Here is a 14,768-nt window from a genome sequence, read left to right on the forward strand (position 1 = left end):
ACTTCAGGAAATACAGAGAGCTCTAGAACTTTTTGGTATTATATATATATATTTTTTTCTTTTTTTTTGTCTTTTTGCCATTTCTTGGGCCACTCCTGCAGCATATGGGAGGTTCCCAGGCTATGGGTCTAATTATAGCTGCCAGCCTACGCCAGAGCCACAGCAACGCGGGATCCGAGCTGCGTCTGTGACCTATACCACAGCTCACGGCAATGCTGGATCCTTAACCCACTGAGCAAGGGCAGGGATCAAACCCACAACCTCATGGTTCCTAGTTGGATTCATTAACCACTGCGCCACGACGGGAATTCCACTTTTTGGTACACTATAAAACATTTTGTATTTATTTAGCCTCTTTACTTTGGTTAATGGGGTGTGTGTGTGTGTGTGTGTGTGTGTGTTTCTTCAAAATAAGATATCTGCTATGTATAATTTCTTCCACAGGGGCTTTGGAATTTTATTAAAGCTAGTTATTTAGACAGACTGAAAATACTTATAGACTCTCTACTAAGTGCCTGGAGTAATGCTAGGCTAATTTGGATAGAATATTCCCTGGGCGTGGAGGTGGATGTCTGGCTTGACTGCATAGTTCTGAGATGCATTCAGTCCCTGCATCTATGGATCTTCCATGAAATTCTCTCACTGCGACTGCAAGGAATTTAGGAGTATGTCCTCTTCTTTCCCCAGAAGGAAGGCCATGCATAGCCGAGGTTGGAAAAATCACAGCTCTGTAACTGAGTTTATCCTCCTAGGCTTCTCTAGAAATCCCAGAACCAACTGGATTCTTTTCTTCCTCTTCCTCTTTCTTTACGTATTTACAGTCCTGGGAAATGGGCTCATTGTCACCCTGATCAGAGTGGATGCACACCTCCACACCCCCATGTACTTCTTCCTCAGCATCCTCTCTCTACTGGATCTCAGCTACGCCACCACCACAGTGCCCCAGATGCTGATCCATCTGGTAAGTGACAGTAAGACCATCTCTTATGTTGGGTGTGTGGTCCAGATGTATGTTTTCCTGGCCTTGGGCATCACTGAGACCTGGATTTTTGCAGCCATGGCTTATGACAGATATGTTGCCATATGCTACCCACTCCACTATGGGGTCAAGATGAGCCAAACCCTGTGTGTACTTTTGGCAGTCAGCTCTGCCTTTTGTGGTATCACCTGTGCCCTTGTCTACACAGTCTTTGCAATGAACCTGCCGTACTGTGGCCCCAATGAGATCAATCACTTCTTTTGTGAAATTCCTGCTGTCTTGAAGTTGGCCTGTGCAGATACAACCCTCAATGACCAAGTGGATTTTATCTTGGGTTTCATCCTGCTCCTGATCCCACTGTCCCTCATTCTGGCCTCATATGTTCGCATCTTTGTGGCTGTTCTAAAGATTCGCTCTACCCAGGGGCGAATCAAGGCCTTCTCCACTTGTGCGTCACATATCACTGTGGTCACCATGTTTTGTATTCCATGCATGGTCATGTACATGAGGCCTGGCTCCGAAGCCTCCCCAGAAGGAGATAAGAAGTTGGCTCTGTTCTACAATGTCATTTCTGCCTTTCTCAACCCCATCATCTATAGTCTTCGGAACAAGGATGTGAAGAGGGCTTTCCTCAAGTTAGTTGGAATGAGTGAAGACGCTCAATGAGCATGGAGTAGGACTGTCTGCAATGCCTGTGACGTCCATATGTTCACTGAAGTCATTGGACCCTCCCTCCCAGGGTAAGGGAGATATCTAGAAAAAACCACTTTTGCATTTAGTTTGGTCACTGGAAAAATTAGGAAAGGACTCAGAAAGAAATACGTCCAAGGCTTAAGGATGTCATTGATTCTCTGTGGCTTTGGAAACATCAACTCACTTCTCTGAAATTTAATTTCTAAATATGTAAAATGTGTTTCATGATATGCCTTGTGCCTAAATGAGAACTATTTTCATTGATAGATTTCCACATGACAGCCACTGTCTAAGTGCTTTATATGTACTTTATTTTAATTCCTACAACAATTCCAGAGGTAGGTATTATTATCCTCTTCATATAGATAAAGAAATAGACGCACAAGATTCCACCCAGCTAGAAAGCAGTACACCCGATATTTGAGCTCAGGTAGCATAACTCCAGAGCCCAGGTTCTTACCTGTTTGTTATATCATGCCATATCTCAATTAGTCAGTCAAGATTTTTGAGGCTCAGCTGAGATAATGGATGGAGTAGTACTGATGAAAATTCAAAACACTTAGAATTATTCTTCTAAGTCACAACTGTCGGGTCAGATCCATGAAGTCAGAGCTCTGTGGGATACTTTAGATCTTCCTTAACCAGTATTTCATTGCCTAGCAAATAGCACATGGAGAGGGATATTAGCTCCTTAATAAATGCTTGCTGAGTGATTTTCCTAGTCTCCCCCACCATATTCCTGCTCTGCAATATCCCCAGTTCTTCTTTCAACTCTTCTTCACTTTCAGGGGTCCCTCTCTTATTTCCATGGTACCTACCCCATTGTGGCTTTCAGCAATCCAGACTTTTACTTACAAAAGTGTCCTGGTTTCCACAATTGACTTACCCTTCAATTTCCTCTGCCACAAGAGAAAACAGAGGGACAGTGGCAAGCCCTGGATTTTAGTCTTAATTTGTTGAGCTCTTGGGAAAACTACCTAATCTTTCTGAAACTCAGGCCCCCTACCTGTCAAATGGAAATTATGATTATATCAGAGTCTGGCTACACCATAAATTATTTTTAAGTTCAAATGCGAACAGGCCTTAAGTAATTATATAAATTATTATTAGATCTTCTATTTTTTGTTTGGGTTTTCTGTTTTTTTCTGATAGAAATCTGCATGAGATGTTTGCATGTTTTGGAGATCAATCCCCTGTTGGTTGCTTTGTTTGCAAAGTTTTTTCTTCCATTCTGTGGGTTGTCTTTTTCTTTTATGGTTTCCTTTGCTGTGCAGAGGCTTTTACGTTTAATTAGGTCCCATTTGATTATTTTTGTTTTTATTTTCATTACTCTAGGAGGTGGATCCAAAACAATATTGCAGTGATTTATGTCAAAGAGTGTTCTATCTATGTTTTCCTCTAGGAGTTTTATAGTACCCAGCTTTATGTTTAGGTCTTTAGTCAATTTTGAGTTTATTTTTGTATATGGTGTTACAGAATGTTCTAATTTCATTTTTTACATGTGGTCATCCAGTTTCCCACTTGTTGAAGAGACTTTTTCCCATTGTATATTCTTGCCTTCTTTGTCATGGTTTAGTTGACCATAGGTGCATGGATTTATCTCTGAGCTTTTTATCCTGTTCCACTGATCTACATTTCTGTATTTTGGTTTTTTTTTTTTGGTGCCAGTGCCACTCTGTTTTGATGACTGTAGCTTTGTAGTATAGCCTGAAGTCTGGGAGCCTGATTCCTCTATTTCCATTTTTCTTTTTTAAGATTGATTTGGCTATTTGAGGCCTTTTGTGTTTCCATACAAATTTTAAAATTCAGACAGGTGGCCAAAAAGCACATGAAAACATGCTCAACATCTCTAATTATTAGAGAAGTGTAAATCAATACTACAGTGAGGTATCACCTCTTATTGGTGACAATGGCCATCATCAAAAAGTCTACAAAAAATAAATGCTTAAATGCTGGAAGGGTGTGGAGAAAAGGAAACTCTCCTATACTATTGATGGAATGTAAATTGGTACAACCACTAAGGAAAATAATATGGAGATTCCTCAAAAACTAAAAATAGAACTACCATATGATCCAGCAATCGCACTCCTAGGCATATATTTAGATAAAACCATAATCCAAAAATATACATGCACCCCAATTTTCATTGTAGCTCTATTTACAATAGCCAAAACATGGAAACAACCTAAATGTCCTTTGACAGAAGATTGGATAAAGAAGATATGGTACATATATACACAATGGAATACTACTCAGTCATAAAGAAGCATGAAATAATGCCGATTGAAGCAATATGGATGGACCTAAAGATGATCATATTTAGTGAAGTAAACCAGTCAGAGAAAGACAAATATCATATGATAGCACTTATATGTGGAATCTAATAAAAATTATACAAAATAACTTGTTTATAGGACAGAAACAGATGCAAAGATTTCAAAGTCAAATTTAGCATTACCAAAAGGGAAACTGAGGTGGGGGATAAATTGGAAGGATGATGTTGGCACATGCACACTACCTATATATAGGGTAGATAACTAACAGGGACCTACTGTATAGCACAGGGAGGTTTATTCAATGTTCTGTAATAATCTATATGGGGAAAATAATAGATATATGTGTATGTATAACTGATTCACTTTGCTATAAAGCTAAAGCTAATACAACATTATAAATCAACTATACCCCAATAAAATTAAAAAATCATTAGATAGTCATTGCCTTCAAAGCCAGATGTCTTAGAAAATATTCATTAAGTTATTAACACTAGTCTGTACTTATTAATTACAAATGTTAAGATCAGGCTTATTATGAGGTCAAGATATATGGGTCAGATACTCATGATGGTAATTTAATGCATACAAAGAGAGCCATAACTTCAACACACACACACACACACACACACACACACACACACAATCACATCAGCTGTCACATTAACCAGGACCTAAACTAGTGCAATCAAAGTAAATCAAATTTCCATCCACTCTGGATTCAGACAAATATTAAATTACAAAAGGCCACACACGATGAGTCTTTTAAATTCTCTACCTACATGTCTCTCTTACCAAAATATTACAATTACTCTTTGCTGCTTGGAAACAAGTTTTATTTGTAAACTAAGAATCATCTGAATATTAAGAAAACCCTAAAGACTACTTAATGCTAAGAGAGCTCTTTTCTCATTAGCAACTTTCTCCAGAAAATAATTTAGGGGAATTTCCAGTCTAGAGAATTCTTAACAATCCCCAAGCATTAAAGGAATTTGACGTTTAAGAGTGACGTGGATGGTAATGTGAGAAGGGAAGAGTCTGCAGTCCCAGGGATTCCTGAATGAAGGCCACAACCTCTAAGGAGAGAAGCCCTGGGGGAAAAGGAGAAAAAAATGGAATTGTCAGTAAGACATTCTGATTGTATGTCCTGGGGGACTTGTTAGGAAAGCTGCTCCAGGACCATTTGAGGGGGCATTGAAGTTCAGCTGCTAAAATAAATGGGCCTTCCTTCCTAGAGCTCTCAGAGCAGGCCCACCCAACTTCCCCACCTCCCAACACAGTCCCTTACCTTGACCCATCCAGAGTCTTTGCATAGGCTACCATACATGGAGGGCCCTCTTCTCCTTCTTGCCTGCCTCCTTACTTGTTCATTAGGACCTTGCATGGGTCTCTTCTCAGAAAGTCTTCTAACTACTTTCAGCCTAGATGAAAGTTTCTTTCTACTCCTGGAACTCTCAGCACCACCAGCTAAGCACTCAACTCCAACCTCAGAAACACATAGGCTGAAAGAGATCTTAAAGGACCCAACCCTCATCTTGTCCCCTTGAGTCCCTTTGACAATAAAATCTGTTAACATGCATTCAGATATGGTTGTGTAAAGCTATTTCAAGTGCATTTGGCTAGGAATATAATATAATCATCTTTCTAAAATTAGTGTAAGATCTGTTTACTAAAACCTATAAGACTTTAATGAAAGTAATTGAAGAAGACACAAAAAATAGAAAAAATTCCATATTCATGAATCAGAAGAATTTATATTGTTAAAATATCCATACTACCCAAAACCATATGTAGGTTGAATGCAATCTCCATCAAAATTCCAAAGGAATTTTTCACAATAATAGGAAAAAAAATCCTAAAATTTTTATAGAACCACTAAAGCCCTGAATAGGAAAACAATCCTGAGAAGAAAAACAAAGATGGCATCACATTTCATGATATAAAACTATACTACAAAGCTATAGTAATAAAAACAATATGGTACTAGCATAAAAATAGATACATAGACCAATGGAACAGAATCAAGACACCAGAAATAAACCCTTGCATATATGGTCAACTAATATTTGACAAGGGAGCCAAGAAATACTTAAAGGGGAAGAATTGTCTCTTCAAAACATAATACTGGAAACCCTGGATAATCACATGCAGAAGAATGAAAGTGAAACCCTATTTTACATTAGTGACAAAATTAACCTGAAATACATTAAAGGCAAATTTATTACCATTATAATATTATTTATATATATTTATAATACATATAATTTACATATAAATTATACATAATATATAATTACATATTATATTATCTATAATTAATATGATTATATGTTTATTATATAATTACATATATAAATTATAATTTATACAATATAATTTATGTAAGTATTATTTATATATATTTATAATATATTTATCACCTTTATGAAACCATAAAATCCTAGAAGAAAACATAAGAGGTAAGCTCCTTGATATTGGTCTTGACAATGGTTTTTTTTTAACGGGTCACCAAAAGCACACGCAACAAAGGGAAAAATAAACAAGTGGGACTATAATCAAACTAAAAATCTCCTTTACAGCAAAGGAAACAACAAAATGAAAAGGCAACCTGCAAAATGGGAGAAAATATTTGGAAATCATGTATCTTGTAAGGGGTTACTATCCAAAAAATAAATGTAAACTTGCAACTTAATAGCAAAAAAAAAAAAACACCCCAAAACAAACAGTCCAATTTTAAGATGAGCAAAAGAACTGAATATACATTTTTCTAGTGAGGATACACAAATAACAAACGAGTGCCTGAAAGATACTCAACTTTACTAATTAACAGAGAAATGAAAGTCAAAACCAGGTGAGATGTCACCTCACAACAGTTAGAATGGCTGTTATCAAAAAGACAAGAAATAGCAAGTGCTGGCAAGGTTGTGGGAAAAAAGGGAGCCCTTGTGTATTGTTAATGGGAATATAAATTGGTACCACCCACTATGGAAAACCATGTGGAGGCTCCTAAAAAAAGTTTTTAGAAACTACATATGATCTAGCAATTCTACTTCTGGGAATATATCCAAAGGAAATGGAATTAGGCACTTAAAGAGGTTTCTTCATTACCATGTTCACTGCAGCATTATTCATAATAGCCAAGACACAGGAACAACATAAATGCCCATCAGTAGATGGATGGATAAAGAAGTTATGTATATACAGTGAGAGAAAGGAATGCAAGGATACTAGCATCCTATTGTGTATGTGCTATACACAATGGAACATTATTCAGCCATAAAAAAGAAGGAAATCTTGCCATCTACAACAGCATGGATAGACTTTGAGGGAATATACTAAATGAAGTAAGTCAGACGGAGAATGACAAATACTGTATAATCTCACGTATATGTGAAATCTGAAGAAGTGGAACTCGTAGAAACAGAGGATAGAATGGTGGTTGCTAGGGTCTGGTGGTCACAAGAAGAGGAGAGAGGTTCGTCAAAAGGTACACAGTTCTGATCATAAAACACATAAGTTCTGGGGATGCAATCCACAGCCTGGCAATTGTAGTTAACACCTGCAAGCTGCTGAAAGAGTGGGTCTTAAATGTTTTATACACACACACACACACACACACACACATAATTATGGGAATTGACAGAGGTAATAACTAATCTGCACAATTACTTGTACGATTACAGCTTCATTTTATTGCTGAGGAAACCAGGGTACAGGGAGGCTGGTATCTTGTCTTATACTATACCGTTAGTAAGTGGCAGAACCAGGATTTGATCTCACATCTTCTAACAGTTCAGGGCTTTGCTCTTACATGGAATAATTATCATTTGTTCCATCCTGAGCCAGGTTACATGAAGGCTCTCACGGTTGTTTGGGGGGCATATGCCTTTCTCTGCAGGGAGTCACAGTCTTTTGGGGCCCCAAGATGCCAGGACACAAGGCAGGCCAGTACCCAGGAAGGCATGAAGGAGAGGGTGGAACAAGGTTCTGGGGACTGAGAGTAGAGCAGAGCCTTCCCCTGCATTCCCTTCCTCCTAAAAACCCGCTAGTTCCTTAAGGTCCATGGAAACCTTCGCTGACCTGCCTGCCCAGGCCTCCTCCCTTGCCCTTCTCAATCCATGCACTTTTTCTAGTTGCTGTTCAGCATCTGTCCCCTTGGACTGTGAAGTGGGGCAGGGGGAGAGCTGTGGGGAGCAGTGGGGTTGGGAAGAGAGGATCGGAGACCTTGGTATGTAGGCCTTGTATGCCAGGCTGGGAAGTGAGATATGTGCTTGGAGCTTGGGAGGCTGCTGTGGGACCTGGAGACTCCCCCACGATGGAGGCTTATTAGGAAGCTGCCTGATTTGTCCTCCCTGAGGATCAGGAGTAGAAAGCTAAAAGAAGACCCAGCAGGCCCCTGCTCATCCCTCACTGAGCCCAGCACTAGGTAAGGAGGGGATGCAGAAGCAGGGGCCTCAGCCATGATGTCCCAGCCTCTCCAACCCTGCCTGATGCTCCCCACTTGTCCCCACCTGTCTGACTGGACACCTGCCTGCCTCCTCTTCTTTCTATCAGGCCCTCCAGCAGAGCAACTGCTCTGCTCCCTGACCTGTATTTTTCTGTTCACTGATATCTCTCTGTACAGTGATCTATTTATCTCTTTGTCTTTTTCTTACCCTCTCTGTCTTTTGAGTGAGCTCCTCAGCTGATGGGGAGAAAAGTGGAAGTGAAGGCTGTTGCTATGGACCTGAGGTATTTGGCTCTCTTCTGTAGCCCGTAGAGGATACAGAACCAGACACTGGTAAGGACAGATAAAGGTAGGGATGCAAAGTTATGGAAGTTGGAAGCTGAAGAAAGACATTAGAAATGCCAGAGTTCCCGTCGTGGCGCAGTGGTTAACGAATCTGACCGGGAACCATGAGGTTGCGGCTTCGATCCCTGGCCTTGCTTAATGGGTTAAGGCTCTGGCATTGCCATGAACTGTGGTGTGGGTCGCAGATGTGGCTCAGATCCTGCGTTTCTGTGGCTCTAGTGTAGGCCAGTGGCTACAGCCCAAGAAAAGGCAAAAAGACCAAAAAAAAAAAAAGAAAGAAAAAAGAAAAGAAATGGGAAGAGCTGTGATACTCTCATTTGGGAAGGGGAGTGATGTAACTGCTTCCAAATGGGATGCTGGAACCCTAGCATTCCTCTCTAGAACAGCCTAAGGCCAGGCCCTGGGATGGATAGAAAGGAGGCCCATAGTGGGCTTGGAGCTTCCTGTTCATCTGTTGTGGTCCTTCTATCCCTTTCCCCCCTGCGCTTTCCTCTTTTCCTCAATTCTCTACCGTATTCTGGCTACCAAGTATATAGCAAGGACTAGGAGAGGGATGCTTACTGATAGACTTACTGAGAGACTGCTGCAGTCGTCTGGACATCAGGTATCAGGAGAACAAAGAGGGATAGAAAAGTCTTCAACTCTTCTAGGAAGAGTGGACCAGGGCCCCTCCGCCCCCCAGCAGGACTGGTCACAGTGACATTTTGTTTGATTCTCTTGCGGGGTCAGCAAGTCCACTACCAGGTCAGTTGATCTTATCTGTGGGTTTCCCTTACTAATGTAAATTGGTGGAACTTGACTCCCTAGTGTAATTTTTGGTACTACATGGAACAAATCTCGTCTCTTCTTCATGAAAGCCTTTCAGAGAGTTGGCCCTCAACTTTCAGAATGCCCCTCACCTTTCGTTCTGAGTGGCAAACATCCCCATTTGCCCCAACTCTTCCTCATATGTTGTTTCCATACCCTTCTTCACAGCCTCTTTTAAACTACCTACGTCCTCTTAAAATATGGCCCCAGAAATGGGAGGGGTGCCCCACGTGTGGTCTGGCTACTACAGGCATAATTCCATGACACCTCTGTGATCTATCAGCATCATTTCTTAGTGACATCCCCTCACAGTGACTTGTTAGAAGTTTCCTTGCGCTGATCCACTTGCAGAGTTCATGTATTTCCCAGTGAGTTGCTGCTCCAGCGGATCTTGCTATGGTTGGCTTTTTGAGCACAAGGAAGGGACAGGGAGTTTTACATCTGTGATACATGGCATTTCTTTTCGTTGGCATCAGCTTCTTGTTCTCTCCAGTTGAGACTTGAAATTTGATTTTCAACCACTGTATCAGATCTTCTTCCCCGCCCTCTACATGAGATGTGAAGAAAGAATACATGAGACTGGCTGGTCAGTGGGGATGTGACCTTGAAGTTTCTGGTAGTTATGGTTATCCCGTATCCATCTTATTCTTACCTCCTCCCTTTCATTTCTACTCTTGTGGAAGCCACCTCTCATGACTTGAGTTCTTTGTCCTGTTACTGTCTGCTTCTTCAGAGACCATAGAATTACTTCTCTCTCCCTCTCTTTGGGTTTCCTCCCTCCAGCCCCAGTGTAAAATGCATGCGGAACCCTCTTCTACCTTAAGAAAATGACGAAATGAGAGAAAATGCTGCCTCAACCTTATGTCCCAGCCGTAGATATCCCTCATCTCACTCTCCTCAGAGTCCAGTTTACTCCTCACAACCAGCTGATATCTGATTTCTGCCTTCATGACTCCGTAAAAATTTCCCACACCCAAGCCACTAACAACCTCCATGTCATGACATTTTTTGAACAGTTTTATTTCCTCTTGCTCTTTCTATAGAATTTGGCACCATATGCGCTCTTGAAGATGCTAGATTCCTGGATTTATGGTGTCAAGCTCCCCTGCCCCCTGGACACTCTTGTTCTAGTTCTATCTCTTCTTCTGCTGATCTTGCCAGTGTTCTTCCTCCCAGGTTTCATCTTTGGAGCCTCTGTACCCTCTCTGAACTGTCCCTGAGCGTTCTCATACATTCCGTGCCTAGTTACCTTCCAAATTTTAATCTTCCACTTAGATCTCTTTCCTGAGCTCCAAGCCTCTCTAACTCTCTGATGGTCAGATTTTCAAGGATACCCCATATTTCAAACTCTGCGTGTCTGTAACGGACAGTCCTTATCCTCTGGCTGTTTCCTGCCCCACTCCATAACTCCTCCTTTCACCTCCACCTAGGTTCTGTCTTACAAGTAATGGTATTACTGTCCATCCAGGTTCTCAAGTCTGAAACTTCAGGTTCATCCTTTCTCGTCCTCATCTTCTGTGCCAAGGTACCAAGTCCTATTATTATTATTATTATTTGTCTTTTTAGGGCCACAGCTGTGGCATGTGGAGATTCCCAGGCTAGGGGTTGAATCAAAGCTGCAGCTGCTGGCCTATACCACAGCCCCAGCAACTTGGGATCCAAGCCGCATCTGCGACCTACACCACAGCGCAGAGCAATGCTGGATCCTTAACCTACTGATTGAGGCCTGGGATCGAACCAGCATCCCCCTGTATGCTAGTCATGTTCATTGCCACTGAGCCAGGACAGACACTCCTACCAAGTCCTATTGATTCAATTCCTACACTTCTCTTTAATCTCTCGTCTCTTCTTTGTTGTCTGGAGTGTTACGCTTCTGCCTTTTTCCATACCTCCCGGCTGGTCTTCCTCCAATGCCTCCTCTTAACTTCCACCCAGATAGTGATGGTTCTAAAAGCTACACCTCAGCGAATTACTTCTTTGCTTAAGACTCATCTGAGACTTGCCATGCTCCTCATCAAAGTCTACGATGCCCTTTCTCCAGCCTGCCTTCAGACTTTATCACTTGTGTTCCCTGGTTGCACAAAGCTCTCTCTGAGTTAGGATCCTTTGCACGTGATACCCCATCTGCTTGCAACACTCTTCCTTGAGTTCTTTGCTTAGTTAATTCCTGTTCATCTTTTAATGTTTAATATCATGTGTCCTCTTCTTGGAGAGGTCTAGCTCCCAAAAGCTAGCGCAGTAGCTCCTTTAATGGGTTCCCATGGCTCCTGGTATTTACTCTTGTCACAGCACTTATCACTTGAGTACCATCCTTTGTTTATCTGCCTCCTTCCTTGGAATGCTCTTTGACAGCATAGATTTTTATTTCTGTAACTCTGGTGCTTAGCACAGAACTTTGACTGCCAGCACATATTTCCATCATAGTGCTAAACACATTAGGATGTCATTGTGTCTCTATTCTATTTACCCAACTAGACCGTAGACTTCTTGAGGATTAGGACTACACCGTGTTTGTCCTTGTCTCTTTCAGTGTTTTTACCACTTGATGAATGACACCATGACGGAAAGAATTTGATGGGAGTGAACATTGTTGAGCTTCCACCCTGTATAGTATCAATGCCAGGTGCTCTACACACACTATATATTACTTCTCACAAGAACCATTCCTGGAAGATACAATGCAGATTTTAGAGAAAGAAATGAGGCTCAAGGAGATTAAATTACTTGAACAGGGTCATAGTTGAAATACCAAGACTTGAACTCCAGTCTTCTAAGTCCCATGCTTCTCCACTAGAACACATCACCTCCTCTGACACCACAAACAAGGAATGAGCCCTAACTTTTAGATATGAACTAAACTCTGGAGCTCCCTGCCTGTCATAAATCTCAGCTCTAGCAGACAATGAGACCCCGAAGTATATGTTACCACTGATAGGATTATTCCCACTAAGCCAGAGGGACTCAGAGACATCAAATCTGCCTTTAAGCAAAAAAGACAGCTGTTATTCTGACTTGATTATTGTTTTAGGGTTAAGCAGAAGTCTCTACTTTTCAGTTGTGAGTAGGGCCAGGAACAGGCAGAGTGGTAACAACTCCATCTAAAATAAAACCAGATGTGAGAAAACTTCCAGAGACCCCAAAGAGTCAAGAAACACAGATCCGGCTAAAATTTTCTTAAAATGTTTAATGTTATATATATATATCTTACCCATATTTCTGACTTGCCCTGTCTGTGTGTCTATAGTGATGAGAAGTTTAGAGCACCAAAGGAAAGGTTTTTGAGTGATTATTTTTAGAGAGGAGGGAGGGAAAGTTTTAATCTTCAACATCACACTCGGGGGCCAGGACCAGAGGAGAAGAACCTCAAGAAATGCACCATGTGACAGTAGCTTCTAAAGGGCAAGAAGGTAGGTAGTCTTGCTGCGACTGCTAGAAGGAACAGAGTGAGACCCTGGAGGCTCAATAAAAGATCTATCTTAAGAAACAGAAAATTCCATAAAATTTTCCCTCCCTTCCCCTAATTTAGCCTCATCCTAGGTAGACCTCAATCTCCAACCCGATATTAATCTCAAGTCGTATTCAGATAACCACTGACCTTCCAGCAACCTAGTGAGCATGGTACTTGAATATGCATCCTAATCTGCCACTCGTAGGTTAATTTTGCTTTCTGTAGCTGGAGAATGCAAGACTTCCCCTGGGAGAACCAGAGCTCCGTGTCTGAGTTCATCCTTCCTGGGATTCTCCAGCGATTCCCAAATTAATGCAATCCTCTTCAACATCTTCCTCTTTCTCTACCTCTCTACAATTGTGGGCAATGGACTCATTGTCACCTTGATCCAACTGGACTCCCGCCTCCACACACCCATGTACTTCTTCCTCAGCGTCCTCTCCATGCTGGACATGAGCTATGTCACCACCACTGTGCCCCAGATGTTGGTGCATCTGGTCTGCCAGAAGAAAACAATCTCCTATGCTAGGTGTGTGGCCCAGATGTACATCTTCCTGGTGTTGGGCATCACAGAGGGCTGGCTGTTCTCTGCCATGGCCTATGACAGGTATGTGGCCATCTGCTACCCACTCAGGTACAAGGTTATCATGAGCCCATGGCTGTGTGGGGCAATGGTGGTCTTTTGTGGACTATGGGGTATCAGCTGTTCCTTAGTCTACACTGTTTTCACTATGCGCCTGCCCTTCTGTGGCCCCAGTGAAATCAATCACTTCTTCTGTGAGGTCCCTGCTGTCCTGAAGCTGGCCTGTGCAGACACATCCCTCAATGACCGAGTGGATTTCATCCTGGGCTTCATCCTCCTCCTGATACCTCTTTCCTTCATTCTGGCCTCTTATTTCCGCATCTTTGCCACCATATTGAGAATTCGCTCAGCTCAGGGTCGACTCAAGGCCTTCTCCACCTGTGCTTCCCACATCACTGTGGTCACCATGTTCTGTGGACCTGCCATGTTCATGTACATGAACCCTGGGGCCAATGCCTCCCCAGAGCGGGATAAGAAACTGGCCTTGTTCTACAATGTCATCTCTGCCTTTCTCAACCCCATCATCTACAGCCTCAGAAACAAAGATGTAAAGAGGGCTTTTCTCAAGTTAACAGGCTGGGGCAGCACCCCTGAGTGAGGCTACTGGAGCACAGAAAGCCACGGCCAGACCTGTGGTCCTTCCACCCCATTCCCTCTTGTCACCCTGTGGACAAGTAAGAATCACCGACTCATAGTTAGGGGAGATAACATGTGAAAGTAGGTACCTCGGTGGGACGTGACTGTGGCTCTAGCAGGTGGGCTATCGTCAAACATCAAGAGACCCAACTGTGGACAGAGTGACAAGGAAGGATCTGTGTCTAATTCATTTCTGTTTCCCCAGGGCCTAGCAAAGGGTCTGGCACAAGCAAGGGGTATTAATATTTGCTGTTTGAGTAACTGAGACATAAGGATTGGACCTATTAAATCAACTCTAGTGGGCGGGACAAGATGACTCTAGGATCTAGATGAGTGACTTTATCTCAATCAAGAGCACGAACATATCTGAAGAAACATAGTCTCGGGATAAAGGAAAACTGACCTTTGGAATGGGATTCAGGGACTGGTCATTGTCCATCCAGCACTTCCATGGAAGTGTGCTTTCCAGGGCACATGGAGAGCCCCTCTCTGGTGAAGAGACATTTTGAGGGTCTCTCAGTACCTGGGTCAGAGCTCATTCTTTGCAGAAAACCATC

At 42.1% G+C, this 14,768-nt stretch overlaps 1 protein-coding gene and 1 pseudogene across 1 annotated transcript; both read left to right on the plus strand.

The window, feature by feature from the left end:
- Positions 1-667: 667 nt before the first annotated feature.
- On the plus strand, positions 668-1,645 carry LOC125134278 (olfactory receptor 2A5-like). Its single transcript, XM_047793376.1, has one exon. The coding sequence runs from the start codon at positions 668-670 to the stop codon at positions 1,643-1,645; it is 978 nt and encodes a 325-aa protein (XP_047649332.1).
- Positions 1,646-13,224: 11,579 nt separating this feature from the next.
- LOC125134408 (putative olfactory receptor 2B3) lies at positions 13,225-14,173 on the plus strand (annotated as a pseudogene).
- Positions 14,174-14,768: the final 595 nt, after the last annotated feature.

The sequence above is a fragment of the Phacochoerus africanus genome, chromosome 8 (genome assembly GCF_016906955.1).
Source record: "Phacochoerus africanus isolate WHEZ1 chromosome 8, ROS_Pafr_v1, whole genome shotgun sequence".
NCBI classification, from domain to species: Eukaryota; Metazoa; Chordata; class Mammalia; order Artiodactyla; family Suidae; genus Phacochoerus; species Phacochoerus africanus.

Excerpts from the sequence above, each read along its gene's own strand:
- LOC125134278 (XM_047793376.1), top strand. The coding sequence starts at position 668 with ATGTCCTCTTCTTTCCCCAGAAGGAAGGCCATGCATAGCCGAGGTTGG.